The 24,144-nt window shown below is 42.6% G+C and overlaps 2 protein-coding genes across 3 annotated transcripts; both read left to right on the top strand.

The window, feature by feature from the left end:
• Window positions 1-510: 510 nt before the first annotated feature.
• LOC103626210 (protein NETWORKED 1A) lies at window positions 511-9,668 on the top strand. 2 transcript variants are annotated; one of them, XM_008646614.3, is made up of 6 exons: window positions 511-844; window positions 1,447-1,488; window positions 1,603-1,856; window positions 2,511-5,863; window positions 6,017-7,912; window positions 8,222-9,668. In XM_008646614.3, the coding sequence occupies exons 3-6, from the start codon at window positions 1,757-1,759 to the stop codon at window positions 9,353-9,355; spliced, it is 6,483 nt and encodes a 2,160-aa protein (XP_008644836.1). In that variant the 5' UTR covers window positions 511-844; window positions 1,447-1,488; window positions 1,603-1,756; the 3' UTR covers window positions 9,356-9,668. The 2 variants fall into 2 exon arrangements, with proteins under 2 accessions (XP_008644836.1, XP_008644837.1); XM_008646615.3 differs by having other exon boundaries at window positions 513-844; window positions 1,410-1,488.
• Window positions 9,669-11,415: 1,747 nt separating this feature from the next.
• Window positions 11,416-14,817, top strand: LOC100194116 (uncharacterized). Its single transcript, NM_001139169.1, is given in 7 exon segments — window positions 11,416-11,527; window positions 11,677-11,715; window positions 11,820-11,937; window positions 12,873-12,929; window positions 13,574-13,682; window positions 13,793-14,018; window positions 14,163-14,817. Coding segments are annotated over 7 exon segments (774 nt in total). The 5' UTR covers window positions 11,416-11,470; the 3' UTR covers window positions 14,331-14,817.
• The last annotated feature ends 9,327 nt before the right edge of the window (window positions 14,818-24,144 follow it).

Below are 24,144 nucleotides of genomic sequence, written 5' to 3'. Positions count from 1 at the left end.
AAATGTGATATATAACTCTAGGCTCATATTTTGTACAGTTTATATTCCATATTTTTTTAATTCTATAGATATATAGTCACAAATCGTGCTAGTATTTTATTTACATATGAAAAAGTTAGAAAAAACATGTCATGTTTAATTGTCCAATTTTTTTTTATCAAATTTCGATAATTTTAGGGTGGTTAAAAAAATCTAAGGGCTAACATGTGACAAGAGAATTAGAGAAAATCAATAAAAAATCTCTTGCTATTTAAATTTGAATAGTAATGCATTTCTCTCTCATAGATTTTCTCTTATTTCTCCATCACCAAACCGGCTCTAAAACTGGAATCTAAACCTCGCCCGTGATCCTTTGGAAAATATATTCGTCATATGGGAAACAACATTATAACCATTGTATCAAATATATATTGCTACTATGCGTACTACGGTATTAGCGTATGAATTCATAATTCCATCCCAAATTGTGCGCCATCCAATTTATTGAGGCCCGAAACACCAGCTCAGGGTCATGTATGTGCTCATGGCATCACCTTCGCCCGTCTGGCTTCAAAGGCTGATCGCGAGTAGTCTCTATCCCCTTCCTGTATTGTCCGTTTGGGGTGGGGTCCGCCTCCTACTGTGCTGAAGCAGCCTTTCTTCTTGGCACTACGCCCGCCCGCCCACCGGACCCTGCAGCAGAGTCCACTGTCCACGGCCAAAGGCGAGAGAGAGAGAGAGAGAGAGAGAGAGAGAGAGAGAGAGAGAGAGCACGGGATGGGTTGAGGAACGAGATGGAGGGAGAAAGTGGGCAGCCTGCTGGATCTTGGCATCTCGCCGCCGCCGCTCACTTCCGCTCCACCTGGTATGCCCTTCTCCCTGCTTCCCCACTCGCTAGACGACTCCGCTGCTCCAGGATTGGATTGGATCTTTGCTTCCTTTCTCCCGTGCTGTGATTTGGTTGTTAATTACCCGCTTATCGTCTTTCTTGATCTTCAAAGATCCATCTTTTGTTTCTGCTCCGTGATTCGGCTTTGGTGGAATTGGATTGCCGGGAATGACTGGTGTTGACGAGTGGGTTGGTAGGTGGAGCAGCCGGCGTGGATCATGTGGTCTATATCCTCTCTTTTTCTTCTTGATGAATGACGCCTGACTCGCGAGATTTCCTTCCAAAAGCCGTTTCTTGCCCTCTGCTGCAGCATCGATCCTAGCAGAAGCATCGCGCCTCGAGGTTCCTGTCGTATCGGGAGGTTTCGTTTTCTTGGGAAACGGATTTTTGGTTCTGTTGGTTTCCTGCTTATATTTATTATATGTATACAAAATGAATTCTTGATCGGATTGTGCCCCGGTTCTATTGATTACCTTGCTTATCGGTCAGTTCGACAGAATTTTCATTAGTTCTGCATGCACAATTTTTTCTCGTTATCCAGTTACTGAAGGTCGGTGTTATATTTTCTTAAACTCCAGTTTGGTGCAGTGTGGGCTAGTTATCTACTAGACTTGCCACTGGTACGTACTTACTCAGTCACAGGCATGGTGTCCTTTGGTCCTCTTCATCATTGCAGCTGATACCTTGCTTTATCGATCCTTTTCAAGTCGTTTCTGTTTGTAATAACTATGCAGGTGCAGATTCCGTTGATCCCACATCTGAAAAGCAGGGGAGTCGACGACCCTCATGGTTTTGAGGATAATATATTGCATCTCTGCACTGTTCTAAGCGTGAGGAAGTAAAGCATTATTTATTGGTTGGAGTAGTTTCTGTTGCTATCCGGCACCAATGGCGACTTTGGTTCGTCATGATTCAAGGCAGTACTCTTGGTGGTGGGTTAGCCATATCAGCCCCAAGAACTCGAAATGGCTCCAGGAAAATCTCAGCGGTGAGTTCGTTGCTATCTTCCCTTCATCTTTACCAAAGAGCATTTTTCCTACTGTACTTCAAGGCAAAGCTTATAGTCAGCCAAGCACAGGCTCATGCACTGTTTGTGTTCTATCTATCATGATATTCCTATCATTGTTCTACACAATATATATACCAGTCAACCTGGAAATTCAAAGCAGCACACTTATTATTCAGTTGGAACAACATTTCTGAATTTCTTTGCTCAATGATCTGAGCTATTACATATGAATCTTTCTGCTGCATTGGACTGTTTTCTCAATGTCAGTCTTTCTTTGATAAAAAAATTTGCACATATGGTATTTGAATTTGGAAATATTTTCATAATCTATTAACATTAGGTCCTAAACAGTTTTTTCCATATATCTGTGTAAGAGTTTTCTTTTGATGTGTTAAAGAGTTCTCTGGAGAGGAGAGATTGAGGGGCATTTTTATTGGTCCATTTAAATGAAGTCTATTTCTGTTGGAAATGCTTGGATGCCTTCTTTTTTATCACTGCGAATAACATTGGTCTACGTATGTTCTTTTTTTCATAACTATGCTAGTCAATTTGAAGATATAATTGCAATGAAAAGACTGCATTTACAAGTGTTGTCTGGTCCATGAACTAATTGGGTCTTGTTTTGTGGAACAGACATGGACACAAAGGTTAAAGCAATGATCAAACTTATCAATGAAGATGCTGATTCTTTTGCAAGGAGAGCAGAGATGTACTACAAGAAACGTCCAGAGCTAATGAAATTTGTGGAGGAATTCTATCGAGCATACCGTGCGCTGGCAGAAAGATACGATCAGGCCACTGGGGCACTTCGTCAGGCTCACAGAACAATTTCTGAAGCATTTCCAAATCAAATGCCGTCAATGTCAGACGAGTCACCCTCTTCTTTCAGCCAAGAGATGGAGCCTCATACTCCAGATATGTCTACTTTTACACGTGCGGCATTTGATTCTGATGATCTTCAGAAGGATGGAGTTGGTATGTCACCACAGCGTTTCACCTCCAAGAGAAATGGTACACACCCTGAGGAAACAAGTGCATTGTCAAGTAGAAAAGGTCTAAAGCTGTTCAATGATTTGTCATCGAGTAGTGAAAATGCTCCTCGTGCTGGTTTTGATGGGAAAGTACGGAAAGGCCTAACCTTTGAAAGCCCAGAAGTTAAAGGGAAAGATGGTATCAGCAATGAGATGGCAAATTTGCAGCAAGAAGTTGCAAGACTATTATCCGAGAGCCAGAATCTGAAACAGCAGATGCTGTCAGAATCCGAGCGGGCAAACAAAGCTGAAAATGAGATGCAAATGCTCAAGGCAACAGTATTGCAATTAAGTGCTGATAAAGACACATCACTTACGCAATATAATCATTCCTCTGAGCGAATATCTACGTTGGAGTCCGAGCTCTTGAAGGCGCAGGCTGACCTCAAGAAGTTAACTGATGAAATGGCTGCAGATGTCCAGAAGCTAATTAATGCTGAAACACTCAATATTGCTATACTGTCTGAGGCTGAGGGTTTGGATCAGAAGATGAAGATGCAACAACAAGAACTAGAACAAAAGCTTAAGGAATTGGAGAGTTTCCGCTCAAGCTTCCAGGAGGAGCATGAAAAGCGTATGCAGGCTGAAAGTGCTCTACTTTCCCAGGGGAAGGAACTTGCTCAATCTCATGAAGAAGTACAGAGGTTGACTATAGAAATAAAGATGGCGAATGAAAAGTTGAATGAGCTCAAGCAGACCAAGGAGGACCTTCATGACACTGTTTGTGAGCTGAAGAGGGATGTTGAGCGCCTTACAGAACAAAACCAGTCATCTGAGGTGCTTATACGGGAACTTGGTGACGAGATAAATACACTCAAGGATTCAAAAAATGAACTCCAAAGTGAAATAAAAAGCCTTAAGAGCACCATTTCACAGCTAAACACTGAGAAGAATGCAGCTGCGCTTCAACACCAGCAGTCTGTGGAGCAGGTTTCGGTAATCGAATCTCAGCTGTCAAAGCTACAGTCAGAGCTAGATGAGACTGAGCAGAAAGTACAGTTGCTGACACAAGATCTTGAAAAGAAAAAAGAAGAAGCGGAGAATATCCATTTCAAGCTGCAAGATGAATGCCATAGGCGTATGCAAATTGAAGCAACTCTTCTCATGACAGAGGGTCTACATTCCCAGTTGCAAGAAGAAATGAAAACACTGACACAAGATTTTGACGGATCAACAAAGAAGCTTAGTGAGTTAGAAAATAATAAGTTAGACCTGGAGAGCACACTGAAAGAACTGAATAACACCATTTTAGGTTTGAACTCGGAGAAGGATGCAGCACTCCTTCAACAACAGCAGTCTTTAGACAAAGTATCTGATTTGGAATTAGAACTCTCAAAGATGCAGTTGGAAATGGAGAAGTCTGAGCAAAAAATTCTCTTACTGGAGCAAGAAATTGCACGGAAGACTGAAAGTGTCGACAGCTTGGAGATAAGTTTTAAAGATGAATGTGAGAAGAGGCTACAAGCCCAAACATCGCTTGTGTCATTGGAGAAAATGTATTGCCAGTCACAAGAAGATGTTAGAAGGTTGCAGATAGAGATTGAGAAGCAGAATGACAAGTTGAATGAGTTGGAGAACTTGTCATCTGAACTTAACAACACCATCCTACTTGTAAACACTGAGAAAGATGCAACCCTCCATGAGAACCAGCAGTCCTTAGCGAGAATATTGGATCTTGAATCTGAACTCATGGTCTTGAAAACTGAACTGGAGAATGTTGAAAGGAAAGTTCACATGATAGAGCAAGAACTCATATATAAGAAAGAAGAAGCGGATAACCTCCAAATTAGCCTACAAGATGAAACTCAAAAACGGGTTGATGGTGAAACATCTCTTCTTATGATGAAAAATCTTCATTCGGAGTCACAAAATGAAGTGAGAGGGTTGGCACTGGAACTCGAGAAGCTGAATGGTAATTTAAGACAGGTGGAGAACAGTAAGGTTGATCTTGAAAACATTGTAACCAAGCATACGGAGGAAATCCATATCCTTCGTGAACAGAATCTTTCTACTGAGCTTATGATAAAGGACCTCCATCTTGAATTGGATGTATTGAAGGATTTGAATGTGAAACTTCAAGCAGAAATGGATTTACACAAAGGTGAAAAAGAAGTACTTCAGAGAGAGTTTACTTCTCAAAGGGAAGAGAAGGAAAATCTAGAGGGGATACACCACACTCTGGTGGATGAGATGGATACCCTAAAAACTACTACAACAATGAACCAGAAGTTGATTGAGGAATTGCAAATCACAAACTTAAAACTGAAGGAAGTGTGTGCAAGGAGTGAAGTTGAGAAGGCACTTCTCTCAGAAAAACTCCAAGAGGTGGAGAAGCTATCTGAAGAATATTCACTCTTGGAGAACTCACTTTCAGATGCAAATGCTGAAATGGATGCATTGAGGGAGAAGATAAAAGCACTTGAAGCTTCAGAAAGCTCTCTCAAGGATATAATTTCCTGTCATGTTTCTGAGAAGGCTGTTCTTGTATCAGAGCTAGAGATCCTTGGTAAAAGATTATCTGATGCTTTAGAGAACAAATCTATCTTGGATATCTCATTATCTGATATGAAACTAGACCTAGAAGATTTGAGAACAAAGCTGAAAGATTCTGAAGAATCCTGTCAGTATCTCCTTGCAAATAACTCAGCACTTTCTGGTGAACTGGATGCATTGAGGGAGAAGATAAAAGCACTACAGGCCTCAGAAAGGTCTCTGAAGGATGAAATTTCCTGTTATGTTTCTGAAAAGGTTGTTCTTGCATCAGAGGTAGAGATCCTTGGTAAAAGTTTATCTGAGGTTTCAGAGAAGAATTCTATCTTGGATACCTCATTATGTGATATGAAAACTGAGTTAGATGAATTGAGAACAAAGCTGAACGATTCTGAAGAATCCTGCCAGACTCACCTTACAAATAATTCAGCTCTTTCTGCTGAAAAGAACAATCTGTTCTCTCAGGTACATATTAATGTAAACCTCCATACAAAGTTTTTTTTGTTGAAGTAGAAATTAATATTATTACACTGTCATAATTTTTGAACTGGCCTCATCTCATGTTCTCTCTGTACATTTTTTTTTCATATAATGTATTGTGTAAATTTTTTCTTTCAGCTGGAGAGCATTACATTGGCCATGAAAGCACTAGAAGGTATGCACACCAATCTGGAACAGATGCACTCCTCTGTATCAAGAGAGAAGGATTTTGCATATGATCAAGTAAGGGAACTGCAGGATCAGTTGAGAATTAAGAATGAGGAATTTGAAGTGTTAGCAAAGTCACATCAATTGCAAGCAAACAGCTATGAGATACAAATTTCTTCTCTGCAAGAGAAAAACCATTATATGGAGGAGGTGCTTGAACAGGAACAGCAGAAAAACGTAAATGCTTCTATTAGTACAGTTATTTTGGAGAACTGTTTGGTCGATGAGCAAGACAAGAAGGCTGCTCTTTTCACTGAATGCCAAAAGTATGCTGTGGAAAATCATTCAGCCAATATGTTGGTTTCACAGTTGATGGGGGAAGCTAGATATCATGGGGAGGAGAGAAAAACATTGCTAAAGCACAATGAAAAACTGAGGCAAGGGATTTCAAAGCAAATGAAGGTTCTGAATATCTGCAAAGATCTAGCACCTGCTGATTTAGCTGAGGACGAAGTTCTGTTGCAGACTGTTTTAGATGAAACCATTAACACTCTGAGACTTAAGGATGAAACTGAAGATGTGAATAGGCTCATGAACACTGAGTTCTCAGTTCTCTCAGTAGTTTTGTTGCAATTAGGGATGGAGCTCAGAGATCTGCACTTACAGAAGTGTGCCATTGAGAAAGAAGTGGAGAGTGGAGAAACAGAGTTGCTTTGTTTGCAAAACAAAAACCAACAGATGTTGGAACAGAATGAACAACTAAGGAATGGATTACAGGAAAGCAGTGAAAGGGAGGAGGTGCTGAAAACTGAAGTATTCATCACACAAGAGAAACTATCTTGCTTGAGAGAGTCCTACCAGACATCACAAGATGTAATTTTCAACCTGACCGAAAAAAATGAGTCCTTGTCTAAGGAATACCAGTCCTTGAGTGAGAAGTACAATTCCTTGGAAGATGAGAATGATACTGTTCTTGAAGAATGCATGATGCTCGAGAACCTGTGCCTGTTCTTTAGGGGACATAATAATGAGATTGCATCTGCATTGGCTTCTCTTACCAATGAGATGGCTTTGTTGAGTTTGGCTAAGAGCGATCTTGATCTTCAAGTTGATGAGCTGAGCAGAAGGTCAGTGGCGCATGAATCAGAAAATAGTCACTTAAAGGAGTACATCATATGCTTGGTAGAGATTCTCAGAACTCGATTAGTCCTTTCAGAGTTTGATTTGGACACCAATCAAAGTGTCTGCCAGGAGTTGGTTGTTAAACTTGAGAATTGCATGACACAGCTGGCGCAGAAGGATGGTGAGCTAATGGAAGCAGAGGAGGAAGTTCAACTATTGCAAGAAAAGAACCAGGAACTCTGTGGAGTTGTTAGATCTCTACAAGTTGCAACTGAAGGTGCTAAAGTGGTGGAAGGAGAACTGGAGAAGAAAATCACAAGACTGATTGAACAGTGTTCTTGCAAGGATGTCGAAATTTTACTTCTTCACCAAGACAATGAGGCATTGCAATCAGAAGTTGAGCAATGTGAGAGGGAATTTGTTGTTCTGATGGATGATGCAATTACCTCTTCAGTGAATTCTGCGGTGTATGAAGAAACAGCATTCAAGCTTATGATGAATGGTAAAGCTACAGAGAATAGAGCAATATCCCTAAAGGAGTTGCTAATGAAGGAGGTCTCTTCCCGAGATGCTCACATTGAGGAGTTGCAGAAAAAGTTGGCTGGCATTCAGGACGAACATGCAGAACTAAAAGCTGAGTTGAACACACATCTAGCTCTCGTAGCATCATTGGCTGATCATGTCAGTGTGTTGGAAGAAGATTGCCGTTCTCTGTCAAAACCCTGTAGTACAGAAGACAAAGAGGTAAGCTTTTTTTTGTCCTTTTTATTAACTAGGCACCCTTTTGAAACCTTTCATGTAGTTAAAACAAGTCTAGTCTTTCAATGAAGCAAAATTTGACCATTCTTTAATACTTAGCGTATTAATACTAATAATTATCGTAATCTTCTCTCTCTCTCTCTGCAACTGCTCTTCCTTCTAGCATCACTTATTATTAGTTGGATATTTCTGCTATGCTTCGTGCACTACATGGATGTGACACTATCAAGCTACCTCCAGTCATATATATACTAATCCTTCCCCTTCTTGACAAATGATCTTTTATTGTTACAGGAAACCGCATGTGTACATCATGTTCAAGAGGGCAATGATGGGCTGGAATCTCATTGCTTACCCAAAGGAACTCCAGAGTTACAAGGGTTGATTGCAAGAATAGAAGCACTTCAAGTAGTTGTATCAAATGCTAAAGATCGTCAAGATCAGGAGTCAGCTGAGTCTGCAGCTAAATTGGCGGCAGTAAGTGCAGAAATTCAAGACCTTAAAGCAAGAGGTGGCTCACGCATGGAGGGAAAAGAAATATATTCTGATCATGAGAAACAAGATGTTGAGATCTCCAAAGGGAAGCAAGTCCAGATCATGAAGGATATTGAGCTGGACCAAATATCCACTTGTCCACCATATGGTGCTCGAGCTGCCCTCTATCCGCTTGGAACTGGTGCAAATGCCGAACTCGATGACGATATGCTTCAGCTGTGGGAGGCTGCAGAGAGGAGCTGCAAGAACCAAACGGCCAAGTCCTCGTCATCTGAGCACGACATACAAGCCGTCGAGGATCTGAAGAGTGAGCACCCTTCGTCTGAGCTAGCAAGGGGAAGAGACCTTGGAATCAATAAGCTAGAAGCGTCGAAGGGAGCTGCAGAGCCTCATGAGGCGTGGAGCAAGAACGTACTTGAGAGGCTCACTTCTGATGCTCAGAGGCTGTTGAGCATCCAAGCGAGCATTGAAGAGCTGAAGCAGAAAATGGAGGGGCAGTCAAAGGGAAAATCCCCTATGAACTCTGAGTACAGCAGTGTGAGCGCTCAGGTGCATGAGACAGAGGGCCATGTCTTGGAACAGATCAATCTGAACAACAAATTGACTAGGACGGCTGAGAACTACCCCACACTGTCAGATAATATGAGCACCGAGCGAGAAGGGTATTCCAGCAGGAGGAAGATCTCCGAGCAGGTGCAGAAAGGGTCGGAGAATGTGGCAAGGTTGGAACTGGAGCTTCAGAAGATTCAGTATGTCTTGCTGAAGCTTGAGGAAGAGCACGAGTACAGAAGGCTCAAAGTCTCTGATAAGCGCACTCGCGTGCTTTTGAGGGACTATCTGTATGGGAGGAAGGACCGCGGTGGCGGGCAGAAGAAAAAGAAGAGGGTCCCGTTCTGTGGTTGTGTTCGTCCGAAATCAAGAACAGAGCCGTAGCCTTTCTTTTTGTTCGACCTGCACCTCCAAGTGGTAGCCGTAGTCCGAAATCAAGAAATAAAACAAAATCGACCTGCACCTCCAAGTGGTTGGCTAAGTGTCGCCTGTGCATTGGAAGAGGAGGTGGTGTTCCTAGGATCCCTTTGTAATTGAGTTAGCATTTTAGTATCTTTTTTCTTTTATTTTTGAAACTAGCATTATAGTATCCTGATGAAGAAGCTTATGTACTAAATTTTTTGTTTTCCTGTCTAAATGAGGCCATTCTGGCTAGTTTAATGCGTTAATACTGTCGTATATCAAGGCGTTCTCTTTCCATCTATAATAGCTTCGTGTTTACAGCCCAAGCAGTGCATTTTGCTTCCAGGTTCAGACTGCAGAAGCAAAGCACCGGGACTAGTAAGTCATTTCTTTAATATTGATGAATAATCTCATAAGGTATAACGTCATCTCTTTCTTTAATATCGAATAATCACTATACAGCTCGTCATTTCCAATTAATAGTGTAACTTCTTTGTTATTGCATATATTTTATAATTGTCCGTATAGTCCGACAAGGATAAAAAATTGATATGACAAATTACAAAATAATGATATATTTTTGTTAATTGGGTATATAAAAAAATTCAGAGCTTCAGAACCGTTTGCATAATAATGGTATATAGTTAGGTGCCCGTACGTTACAACGGTATACAATAGCTCTTGATTTTTATGTCTATAATCAAATAGATAATAATATTTAAAACGAATTTTAACTTGGGACGAATGGAGTAGTCGTTAAACACTGAGCAACCAAATGCAATAATGACAGATTATTCACAAAACTTTAAGGATCTAAGACAAATCTAATTAAATGTGTGGTTCTAATTAACTTGTTGAGTAACAAAATCAACTAAACCTAATTAAAAATTAACAATCAAAATAAGTACTCAAATAAATACACAAACATATTTTACACAACTAAGCAACAGAAAGTTACAAAACAACTGTAGCAAAGAAGGCTAATATAAAAATGTTGCACAACTTCTAGTTTTAAAGAACAAGCCAAGAAAACATAACACAATACATATTGTAATGGAAATAGCATAGGCTGCAAAGGTGAAGGTGGATCAAAGAAAGTAACTGTTTTTTTAGAAATCTATTCAGTAGGTTTCCTTCTAACATACAATGTAGTTCTTCATCCTTTGGAAAATTGTCCGACCGGTAAGAACGACACTAATTATTACATTGAAGCTAGGTTCTGTCAGGACAAAATCAGAATCAATCCTGGCTACATCAATGGCATCAGCAACCGATATACCAATATCAACTTTCTTTGGAGCAGGGGCATCATTTACTCCATCACTAAGTAACAATATGGTAAGGAAAAATAACATGTGTGAGTAACAAATAATAGCTAAAATAGTACGAACTTAACTCCTGAGTAATATGGTCAAATGAACAATATGGCTAAGCTAGCAATGATCATGTCATGAGAAATATGACATCCATACATAGACCATGGAGGCACCAAATCAAATGAAAAAATGATGACAAAAGACCACATATGGACCTGCGGTCTCCCTCGGTATAGTATTATTGTAAAGATTTGGAAGATGTCTGAACAAATCTTATTTAAACAAAATCTACTGCATGATATATAGAAAATATAGTACCACTATATAATAACCGTAGCAACAATGCAACATACTAGTAATAATATAAAGGTATCTCTAAATGTCGTGGCCAATTGAAAGTCCTGTTTCTCTAAATGTATCTCTAAATGTAAAGGAGTAATAATATAAAGGTATCTCTAAATGTCGTGCACAAAAGACCACATATGGACCTTCGGTTATTTCAATTCCGTATAAATTAAAGCATATTAGAACGTATTAAAATGAATTTTAATTTACAATAAATTTAAACTGATTCAATAACACACAATCCACGTGGTTCAAAGGTGAAACGAAAGCCTTATCAGTAACCGATTGAGCCCAATGCCATCAAAGGGTCCGAGCCTCCGAGGGAAGAAAGGTCCACACAGGACACTCCTCCTTCGTCTTTCTCCTTCCTCGCCGCTCTCTGCTGCATTCGCGAACACGCATCGACCCTACGACTACGAGTAGCGAGAGAGGATTGATGGCGGCGCAGCTGCGGTACATGATGAGCCATTATTTTGGTACCCCACCTAGCAAGGTTCGCGGGATCGCTCCCAGAAACGTCCGAGTTGCAGTTCCCAATTTTTTTCTCTTTCTTTCCAAAATCATTTTCTGAAGAATTCTCCCCAAATCCTGTTCACTTCTTTGGTTCGGGGTTGACGGGGTTCTTTGTTGCTAACGAGGCAGGAGGTGATCCAAGATCTGTACTACGCCTTGAGGACAAAGGTAGGCTCTTCTACGACAACACCCTTCCACGCCACGCCCTAAAAACAATAGAATCTTGTCGATTAGTTCGCTGAGTTTGATTTTTGCTACTGATGATGATGAAGGGAGGTTTGACCCCCAAGGAGGAGGAGACGCTCCTGGCTTGCAATTTACTTCCTGGTGTTTATTTCATCGTGGGTTCAGTACTGGGCACTTTCGCGATGTTGTTGGGTTCCCACAAAGGTTGCTCACTCCCTCAGCTCTCGATTTAATATTTGATAATGTTAAAGCATGCCATTCCTGAGAAAGCGATAATATTGTGTCAACAATCTGCGAGCACCAAATTGTGTTAAAAAACATGCCAGGAGCATGACTGCGGCCTTGTATATCAAGGTTAAAACCTAAAATAGTATTCAATAGCCATACTCGTGCAAACCATCCAGGATGGGGATTGGGGAGGACAGTATCTCTAGATAAAGTTCAAAGAACCGTGGGTCATCTGGCAAGCAACATTATTCCATTATTATGGCTGTATTTTGTGAGCTCCTTCCCTAAATGTTGCACCATGGATGCTGTTGTTATGCTGCTATCAAGTGGGCACACCAGGGTAAACGAATTATATTCTGCTTTTGTTATTGCTCCTACTTTTCAAGGATATTTGTATGCTTACCCTGCGCCGGCATTCTGCCATTGTTATTACTGTTAAAGGATATCTGTATGTCCCTACCCTATCCTTTTACTAGCCACGGTGAATATGTTACTTTTGGAGCAATTTGGCTTAATTTATGTTTACAAATCTCGCTATGCTACTGTGCATTTGATGCATGTATGCAGGCACAGCTCCCTCACATTTGAGTGTAGCCTTGGGCCATTCAAAGTGCTGGTGCCTCCCGTGATTTGTTCCTGAGTGCAGGCATGCTTGAGTTGTAGAGCTTGCTGTAGCAATATTATATAAATAGTGGTGCTTGAACATTATAGTTAATGTTTTCCTAATCAGTAAAACAAGTCTCTATATGGTCAATGCATTTATTGGAGAGGGACAATGCAAGTCATCAGATTTTGACTGTTGATTCAATTAAGTGTCGTATAAACAAACCGCAAAACTGTCATTTTTAAATTTTTCTTGCAGACAATAGCTATTGGTACCAAATGCATGCTTACGAAATTCTGTTGTGCAGGACTCAAATTGCTTGGGCGTCCACCTAATTCTCCATTAAGATCTTTGACTGTTTATGGTAAATCTCAAGGATATTTGACCTGGTGGTGATCCCTGTACAATAATTCATGCAAAGGCATATCCAAGCTATGTTTAGATGAGAGACAAATTAATAATTTCTGCATCATTAATAGTGAATGTGGCTCTTTTGTATTGATGGCAGGATGAGTGAGTCAACATGATTAGGAAATACCTACAATGAAACCTACACAGTTAACAATGATGATAATTATTCACATATCTAATTTCTATCTAACATTGTGCTGGTAGGCCCCAGATGAACAGTTAGCCATAAACAATACTGCTATAGTACTATTGGAATGTAATACCTTTTTTATAAACATTCAATACTTATACATCTTAAAAGAGGAAACACAGGTAGTATGTAGAATACAATGACATTAAATGTATGTTACTGATTCATTATGTATGATAGTTTTTATGTTCAAAGTAATTTGTTGCCACTATTTGCTCATGAAGTTATAACAGATCCATGCTGTAGTTGAAAGCAAACAGATAGCTTGTTAGGTTAACAGAGCAGTAGATGGAACCATTTGGCATAAAATATTGGATGCATCGACCCTTCAACATTGATACGTTGCTGAAGAATATTTTTTTTCATCCTTTCATTGCAAATGTGAATTTATTGAAGCTACTTCTCAGGCTACGGTTTTATTGTCGGAAAGGCCTGTGCTAATGAAACCTGGCATCAATTGCCTGAACTGCTTTTAGACAGGGAAGAAGGACGCATGAAGACAGAGCTAGCTAAAATGTGCGGTTTGTTAACTAGAGATTCTTTTTCTTTGGCATCCGACTCAGGAGTTCCAACGCACTACTTGTTTCGTTAACATCACACTTGCTTTTTCCTTGCTTCATTAACAGAATACTCAATAAGCATAGTGATGACATATACCTGGTTGAAGTTGTGAGAAGACACTTTTTTGTCGAGCATCTGTTCGATGATCTGCATCAAGGTCAACCACTTTTCAGGTGGCGCCTACGACATACGTATGTTGACAGCACCTTTGTAGAAAGAACGAAGGAAGTTGAAGCCAGCAACTCTGATGATGTGGCTAGATCAATTTCAAGAGAGACAATTACAAACACTGTGAGTTAGTAGTTTTCCGATGACTTTACAGTTTGTCAGAAATGCGGCTGCCTATTTTCTGGGTGCTGTCTGTCTTTCTAGGCTCTAGAATGTTCTGCTGCAAGATGACACTTTTTTGTTTTGTTTTGTACATTGTGCTTGCAGACACCATTTGGAGAAATGATGGAGGATTCACTGGCTTGTATACTGGGTTCTCCCGGATGCAACATGGAAAGCAACAATCCCCCAGAAAAGACAGCTAATGTCCTGACGCGAAGTGATCTGCGAGCTCGCAGAAGAGGTCGCAGGCATCATCGGCATGCTGATGACTAGTTTCCTATTGTGAATGTTGTGTAGAAGTGCTGTGGAATACCCTAGACCATTACCATTTTATTTGGGCCTCATGCCCCACAGTTAATCTGCTGTGCCTGGTCAAAATTTCTAGGCTGGACAAGAGCTGCTTTTGTAAGCTGGGCAATCCTGTATCGTGATGTATCCCATGGCCCCTGCATTCTTCACAAAGCAACCAATAAGACGGTATAGACAAGCGAAACGACGCTGGGTGGTGTGATGTTTGCAGTTCGTGGTCCACAGGCTGCCGGAGCATACAGCAGTTCATTTTCAATTCTTATTATCATATATTATGGAAGAAGAAATGAACATCTTCAGGATTGAACAGTGTCGCGAAATTGTAGATGATGGTTCCACAATCCCAATGGGACCGACAGACAAAGAGACATGCTGCTTCCTGCTGTGAGTTTTGTATTGCAGACGACACTGTTTATGTGGAGTTTGAATTCTGTTGTGAGTTTTGCACGGTAGACGACACTGTTTATGTGGAGCTTGAGATGTGAGAAGGATGAGTAAGCTATTAGAGATAGTTTAACACCATTAATTTCTCCTCTTCGGTCCAACACTGAAAATCGGAGATATGGATGACTCAGACGGTCTCAACAGCGATGGGTTTTGGTTGATATCGATCGCATTAGAGCTAGAACGGTCGGTATTGTGCTGAATAGAAACTGTTGTGCGAGAGAATGAAAAAGGGGTATCCGTCTTTATTGCTTTTTGTATATATACATGCAGAGGAGACACGAAAAGGGAGTATGCCAAAGGCCACGTCCGTACATGGGATCGTGCAGGGGCACGTCCCTTGGTGGACGCCGGTTGAAAAAGCAGTCAACAACTGCTTATCTTGCATAACACTCCCCCTTAAACAGTTGTCCATTATGTATATCCTCCCTTGAAACCTGTAAGCAAAAGGTAGTTTGCAATAATACACTGTGTAATACTCCAGAAAAACCCAGTGGGAAAAATTTGGAGAAAATCAACAGTATATGGTATGTCTTTGGTGTCTCTATCGAAAAACCCTGATGGGAAAAAAAAATCAAGAGAGTGACATATGCTTGTGTTGACATTGCCTCATTAAAAACCTAACATGAGAAAACATGGTAGTAAAACTCATATAGGAAAAGAGTACAATGTGATGACAGTATTAGATTAATCAAGAGATACTCCCCCTGATGCAAGCAAATCTCTAAGTCGACGCATACCAATACCCTTAACACATATCCGAAATGTGGAATAAGGTAGCGACTTAGTGAATAAGTCTGCGAGGTTGTCACAAGACTTAGTTTGCATGACCTTAATCTCACCACTCTGTTGAAGTTGATGAGGGTAGAATAACTTGGGGGAGATATGTTTGGTAACATTGCTCTTGATATAACCTTGTTGCATCTGAGCAACACAAGCTGCATTATCTTCATAGATAATGGTGGGTGATTCAATGGGATGAATCCCACATGATGATTGAATGTGATTAATCACCCTTCGAAGCCAGACACATTCACGTGAGGCTTCATACAAGGCAATAATCTCTGAATGATTAGTGGATGTTGTTACTAGAGTTTGCTTGGATGACTTCCAAGAAATAGCAGTTCCACCATTCAGAAATACAAACCCAGTTTGAGACCTTCCATTGTGGGGGTCTGAAAGATAACCAGCATCTGTGTACCCTACAAGGCTAGGATCTTGATTTCTTCCGTAGAATAGACCGAGATCTGCCGTGCCATGGAGGTATCGAAGAATATTTTTGATTCTAGTCCAATGGCGTTTGGTAGGGGATGCACTATATCTAGCAAGTAAATTTACCGCAAAAGCAATATCGGGCCTTGTATTGTTTGCTAGATACATAAGTGCTCCAATTGCACTAAGATATGGGTACTCAGGACCCAAAATTTCTTCTCCTTCGTCTCGTGGCCGAAAAGGATCCTTATCCCTTTCTAGAGTACGGACGATCATAGGAGTCTTAGACGGATATGCTTTATCCATATTGAATTTACTCAATACTTTTTGCGCATAAGCAGACTGATGAATGAGAATGCCCGTGGGAAGGTGCTCAAGTTGCAAACCCAAGCAAAATTTGGTTTTACCCAAATCCTTCATCTCAAATTCCGTCTTTAAAAGATTGCATGCCTCATCAATATCATGTTTATGGCCGATGATGTTCAAGTCATCCACATATACTGATATGATGCAGAAACCTGTAGAAGATTTCTTTATAAAGACACATGGGCAATCATCACTGTTAGAATAACCCTTATTCATAAGGAATTCCTTCAGTCGGTTGTACCACATTCTCCCTGACTGTTTTAAGCCATATAGAGATTTGGTGAGTTTGACACAAAACATGTTACGATTTTTGCCATTATTCGGTACAGGTATTCCATCAGGAACTTTCATGTATATGTCCGAATCTAGTGACCCATAAAGATATGCGGTCACGACGTGCATCAACTGCAGAAGTAGACGTTTTTGTACTACCAATGAGATTAAATACTGGAAGGTTATTCCATTCATAACAGGAGAATATGTCTCATTGTAATCAATTCCTGGTCTCTGGGTAAACCCTTGAGCAACTAATCTCGCTTTATATCTCACAACCTCATTGTTCTCATTCCGTTTCCGGGTGAAAACCCATTTGAATCCAACAGGATGGATTCTAGGAGGTGTAGGTATCACAGAGGTGAATACCTTTCTTTTTGCTAGTGAGGATAATTTAGAGTTAATTGCTTCCTTCCATTTGATCCAGTCCGAGCGTTGTTGACACTCTGCCATGGATTTAGGGTCTGGGTCAGATAGAAGGTTACCAGCTATGATTGATGAGAAACATGAATTGATGACTGTAGTTTTACGATCATACAATTCTCCAGAACTAGTATAATTAATGGAAATCTCCTGTACCCCATGAAAGTCTTCTTGATTCATAGGAAGAGTAGATATGGGGTGTTCCGATGTACCAGCAACATTTGAATTGTGCACATGAGTGCTGGTTTGTGGATGTACAATATCCACTTGGTGTCCATCAACTGGTGGTTGACTTTCGTTTACTGATTTGGAGGATCGAATGTTCCTCTCTTTCCTTTGACGCTTAGTAGAAGCATTATCCTGCTTAGCAGCCCTCACCCTCTTCGGTTGAGAAGGTGGTTGAATGGTTTTTCGTGGTACCTCCACTCGACTGGGCGCATTGACAGCAGGATTCAAGGATTTTGTGACACCATTATAGTCAGTAAACGCATCAGGCAGATTATTAGCAAAGTGTTGCAATTCTATAATTTTCTGAACTTGAAGTTCAGATTCCTGGGTTCGAGGATCTGAGGACAGGATGGATTTGTCATCCCAATTGATTTCCTGGCATTCATTAGGATACTTGAATTCTCCCCCTAATGTCGGGAAATGGTCCTCGTTAAAGATGCAATCAGCGAAACGAGCTGTGTACAAATCCCCTGTAAGGGGCTCTAGGTATTTGATGATCGATGGGGATTGATATCCCACATAGATGCCCAATTTCCTATGAGGTCCCATAGCTGTTCGCTGAGGCGGTGATACAGGGGTGTAGACCGCACATCCAAATTTCCGCAGATGGGATATATTTGGAGGATTTCCTCGTACCAGGTGCAACGGAGATGTTGTATGATATGCAGTTGGGCGAAGTTGAATAAGATCAGCAGCGTGTAAAACTGCATGACCCCAACAGGATGTAGGTAAATTGCATTCATGAAGTAAAGGTCTTGCGATAAGTTTGATCCTCTTAATAAGAGATTCAGCTAAACCATTTTGAGTATGTACATAAGGCACATAATGTTCAATGTGTATTCCTTGGGCCATACAATAATCATTGAATGCTCTAGAAGAGAATTCAGCCGCATTATCTAGGCGGATTTTCTGGATTCGATGTTCAGGATAATGTGCTTTCAATCAAATGACTTGCGTCATGATTTTAGCAAAAGCATGGTTACGTGTAGACAGAAGGCACACGTGTGACCATCGAGTAGATGCGTCAATTAATACCATGAAGTATCTGAACGGTCCATATAATGGTTGTATGGGTCCACAAATGTCACCTTGAATCCGTTAAAGGAACTTGAGTGGTTCAGCATGAATCTTAAGAGGAGATGGTCTTAAGATTAGCTTTCCCGTTGCACATGATGTACATATAAAATCAGATGGTTTAGGGAATTTGGCAGACTTTAAATCATGACCGATGCAATTACCTGTGATTTTCTGCATCATCCCTATTCCAGGGTGACCAAGACGTGCATGCCAGGTCTTGAATGAATCTACATTCTGAAAAATCACTTTGTACGTAACATGAGGTACTGGTTTTATGTATGTGTAGTACAATCCGGATGGAAGTGAAGGTATTCTTTCCAGAATGTTAGCGCCATATTCAGAAGGTTTGGAAATGAGGAGAAATTCCTCATTATTTTCTGTATGAGTAGAAATATGTAAACCACTCTTCCGAATATCTCGAAAACTCAGAAGGGTACGAGTTGAATCGGGATACAATAAAGCATCCTCGATAGTGACTTGTGTACCCATAGGGAGCGTAATAGTCGCTCGTCCAGAGCCAACTATTTTCGCATCGCGCCCAGCGATTGTCAAAATATTTCCTGATCTCTTTGTGAGAGTTTGGAAATATTTTGTTTCCCGAAGAATAGAGTTGGTGGTACCACTGTCTACAAGGCATAATTCTTCCTCCATTGGATTGACTTCCGCATAATCTATATAATCAAGAATTGCAAGAACTCAATTAATTATAAGTACATACATAATTATACAGTAGAGTATGGAGTATACACACAAATACCAATGTCTAGGTACTTATTACAACACACATGTTGCACACACTCATAGACTACAGATAGATAATATCTGGTGGAGCATAAGGATCCTAGTTGAGGTCTCCAAACACATCACTCGAAGCATATTCGATGATGGCATTGTCCAAGTCCATGTAATCGGTGTCGGTCAGAAGCGGAGGATTGGTCGTGCTTGGTTCCATTGTAGCCATGCTTGAGCAACCAGCTCCATCCTTCAAGTTAGGTGGGGTAGTGAAGTGAGCTTCATATCCCTGTCCTTCAGCGTTTTTGCCCTTAAGAGATTGCTGGTACAGTTCCACTAAATGACGAGGAATGCGACACTTCTTAGTAGGATGGTTGTAGCATCCACACTTCTTACACTTCTCTTGCTTGGAAGTGGGGGTGTCTTTCCTCGGAGCCTTTGTATTTTGTTTATCCGGACGCTTGTTGCGTTTGCGCTTCTTTGAATTATCAGACTTCTTGGGATGGCTTTTGGGGCCATCCCCTTTCTTCTCATTCTTCACAGCATGATGTATTTCAGGCATAGGAGCAGCTCCAACACGACGTTGCTTATGATTTTTCATCGTAAGCTCATCATGCTTTTCTGCCTGAAGTAGATCATGTATGAGTTCAGAGTAAGTCTGATAATTGCGAGCACGGTACTGATGCTGCAGGACCCGATCAGATGGGATCATAGTTTGAAGTGTTTTTTCAATCTTGTCTGCATCTGATGGTTCCTTACCGCAGAATCGCAAGCGAGCATAGATCTTATGAACAGCATGGTTGTAATCACCAATAGACTTATAGTCTTGCAGACGAATATGGGTCCATTCATGATTCGCCTCTGGTAAGATTACAGCCTTTTGCTGCTCATATCTGTTTTTAAGAGATAACCATAATACATTTGGCTCTTCTTCCATCACATATTCTGCTTTCAGATCAGGATGGAGGTGATGTCTTATAATGTACAAAGCGTTGTACTTATAAGCATCATGCAGTGGGTCAACCCTCTCGTTGGGAGGGAGTAATGCACTCAGAATATTCTTTGAGGCTAAGCTGATCTTGATATCCAACGCCCAGGTAGGATAGTTGTGACCATCAAGAGCAAGTTCTTCGAACTCGCGGGCCATGATCCTACACAAGCAACCAGAGAATTTCGTTAAGAAATCATCATGGGTGTGTTGTAATATGTGTGTTGTACACAACATACATGTATTCTTGCTCGTATTGGATTTAAGAGAAAAATCCAATTGAGATGAAAAATATGCAATATAATGCGATATTGCATAAATGAATGATAATTTAAGGTCTCAATTGCAAAGCGATGCAAGAGATCGAAAATTTCATTATGTAGTAAATAAAATATTCAAATGAAATTAAGTACCTATAGTAACTTAATAAGATGAATATATGAGTAGCATGAATTGCGTATGGAATTTAATAAATAAATATTCTTGCTCGTATTAAGTTTTGAATAACTTAATTGAGATGAATATTAATTATTCTATATGTTCTATCAAAAATTAATTCTGCTCGTATTAAACCTTTTTGGTTAAATTGAGATGAATATTTTTTTTGAGTTTGCATTTTAAGGAATGCAGAATAGAACACATGGCAATAAATATCACATTTAAAGAAAATATTTGTTAATACCAATTCCAAGTATTAAAACTTTGGAAAAATTCCTGACGCAAGCTGCTGATAAGAGGTTTAAGAACTGAGTCTTAATTCCTAAACATCTGTAATGGAAGCAATCTAAAAATTTCTAAAATTTAGGAAACTAGAATAGCTAAAATGATAAAATGGCTAACTGGGCCTATGACATGGTTGAGCAGACCGGCCCATCTATGGGCGTGCGTGGCCTCTTTAAGGGATGGCAGTTAGGGTTGGAAACCCTAACTGCCCTCACCAGCCGCCGCATGCCAGCCGCAGGGCGTCCTCGACGAGCCGCCGCGCCGGGCGAGCCGCTGCGCCGGGCTGCGTGCTCCCGCGCCGGGTGAGCCGCCATGCCGGGGCCGCGTGCTGCCGCGCCGGGCTGGCCGCCGCGCCGGGCGAGCCGCCGCGTCGGGCTGGCGTGCTCCCGCGCCGGGTGAGCCGCCACGCCGGGGCCGCGTGCTGCCGCGCCGGGCTGGTGTGCTCCCGCGCCGGGCGAGCCGCCGGGGCGCGCCAGGGAGCCACCGCGCCGCGCGCATCCGAGGCCGAGCGAGCCCGTGCCGCGGGACCTGTCGAGGCCGGGCTAGGGCACAGTTCAAAGAAGACGGCGAGGCGGTGAGCGTGAGCGCTCACGGACGTCGTCATCGTCGGACGGTCTCGCTGTCGCCGACCACGACCCCGGCGCGCGTGGCCGTGGAGAGAGGTGGTGCGCCAGCCGACGGACCACCCTGTTACCGCTCGGGCTCAAGAGCGTCGATGGTGAGACCGCTCCGGATGGGCCGTCGTCGGGAGTCGGGGTAGGCAGTCGCTGCTGCACCCCGTCGCCGAAGACTAGGGCGATCCTCTCATCGTCGGAGGAGGAAGAGGTGGCGTCGACGGCAACCGTCGCAGTGGACGTGGATGCGATCTGGCCGACGGGGCGACCGCGAGGGCCGGTTGATTTCCGCGCAGTCAGCCGTGTCCGGGCACGAGGGCGCGCTGGAGAGGTGACTTGAACGAGCAGTCCGCTCGATCGAACAGCGGGGGCGACGATGTCTGCATCCGTTGGAGGAGCCCGCGGTTGGCGAGCAGGACACGGCCCCCATCCATGGAGGGGGCAGTACCGCATCGGACGGAGCGGCTGCTGGGTCTCGAACTCACGCAACCGCTCTGCAACCCGCTCCGGCGAAGGCGATGGAGGACGCACCCATCGGTCTTGGCGTGGCGCTGGCGGTTGCTGCGGCGGTGCAGCAGGTGCCGCAGCGTTGCTGGGACCAGCGCCAGGATCACCACCGGTCCGACGGACGCGCTCAGGGTCAAGTGTGGCCCAGGTGTCCTTCTTGCTGCGCTTCTTGGCATGGTGAAAGGGAAATGAGCCCTTAGGCCATTTCTAAGTATTTTGGTGATTGAGTGCCAACACAAGTGCTTAAATGTGAACTTATACTCATGGATGAACAAAGTGCAAATCAAGAATAAAGGTATGTTTCTAAGCCTTAGTACATTGTTTTGAAGACTAATGTATTGTGTCTAAGTGCTTGAAACAGGAGAAATCGAGTCAAAGAAAAGTTGGCTGTGTACAGCCAAAAGGCTGTTCGGTCTGGAGCACCAGACTGTCCGGTGGTGCACCGGACAGTGTTCGGTGCGCCAGGCTGACTCGGCGTAAACTGGCAACTCTCGGGAATGTACCGGCGACGTACGGCTATAATTCACCGGACTGTCCGGTGTGCACCAGACTGTCCGGTGAGCCAACGGTCGGCCGGGCCAACGGTCGGCCGCGCGATCTGCGCGGGACACGTGGCCGAGCCAACGGCTAGAAGGGGGCACCGGACTGTCCGGTGTGCACCGGACATGTCCGGTGAGCCAACGGCTCTCTGGCGGCCAACGGTCGGCTGCGCCGTTTAAGGAAAGAAATCGGGCACCGGACAGTGTCCGGTGCGCACCGGACTGTCCGGTGCACCCGACGACAGAAGGCAAGATTGGCCTTCCAGATTTGCTCTCAACGGCTCCTAGCTGCCTTGGGGCTATAAAAGGGACCCCTAGGCGCATGGAGGAGAAAACCAAGCAACCTTAGAGCATTCTTGATCATCCACACTCAGTCTTTGCGCATTCGTTTGTCATTCTCAGTGATTCGAGCTCCGTTCTAGTGAGAACTTTGAGATAGTCATTTGAGCTCGATTCTTGGCCGTGTGTGTGCGCATTTTGCTGTGGATTTGTGTGTGTTGCTTCCCTCCCTTACTCCGTACTTCTTTGTGAAATTCAACTGTAAGGGCGAGAGACTCCAAGTTGTGGAGATTCCTCGCAAACGGGATATTGAAAGGCAAAGCAAAACACCGTGGTATTCAAGTTGGTCTTTGGACCGCTTGAGAGGGGTTGATTGCAACCCTCGTCCGTTGGGACGCCACAACTTGGAGTAGGCAAGCGTTGGTCTTGGCCGAACCACGGGATAAACCACTGTGTCATCTCTGTGTTGGATTTCTTGTGGTTATTGTGTTTTGACTCCTCTCTAGCCACTTGGCAAATTATTGTGCTAACGATTAACCAAGTTTTTGTGGCTTAAGTTTTCAAGTTTCACAGGATCACCTATTCACCCCCCCTCTAGGTGCTCTCAATTGGTATCAGAGCCGTTTTCTTCAAGAAGGGACTAATCGCCCGAAGAGATGGATCCTAAGGGAAAGGGGATGGTGGTCGACAACAACGAGAAGGAGTCTATCTTCAACGAGCCGAAGAATGACAAGTCTACCGACTTGGGCTCAAGCCACAAGCTCAAAGATGGGAAGAAGAAGAAGACAAGGCGCATCAAGGAGATCGTCTACTACGACGACAGCGATGATTCTACTTCTTCCCAAAAGGACGACGACAACGACTACAGGAAGACGGTCAATTCGAACTTTTCATTTGATTATTCTCGTATTCCACATAGTTCGAATTCGCATTTGCTTTCCATTCCTCTTGGCAAACCTCCACACTTCGATGGGGAGGACTACGGATTTTGGAGTCACAAAATGCGTAGTCATTTATTCTCTCTCCATCCAAGCATATGGGAGATTGTAGAGAATGGAATGAAATTTGATAGCTCGGATAGCCCTATGTTTATTAATGAACAGATTCATAAAAATGCACAAGCTACTACTGTGTTGCTAGCCTCCTTGTGCAGGGACGAGTACAATAAGGTGAGCGGCTTGGACAATGCCAAGCAGATATGGGACACCCTCAAGATTTCTCACGAGGGGAACGACATCACCATGCTCACTAAAATGGAGTTGGTGGAGGGCGAGCTTGGAAGGTTTGCAATGATAAGGGGCGAGGAGCCAACCCAAACGTACAACCGGCTCAAGACCCTTATCAACAAAATAAGGAGCTATGGAAGCACGCGA

The sequence above is a fragment of the Zea mays genome, chromosome 5 (assembly GCF_902167145.1).
Source record: "Zea mays cultivar B73 chromosome 5, Zm-B73-REFERENCE-NAM-5.0, whole genome shotgun sequence".
Taxonomy (NCBI): domain Eukaryota; kingdom Viridiplantae; phylum Streptophyta; class Magnoliopsida; order Poales; family Poaceae; genus Zea; species Zea mays.
Note: the sequence above shows the minus strand (reverse complement) of the source record. Positions and strands in the feature narration are given on the sequence as shown.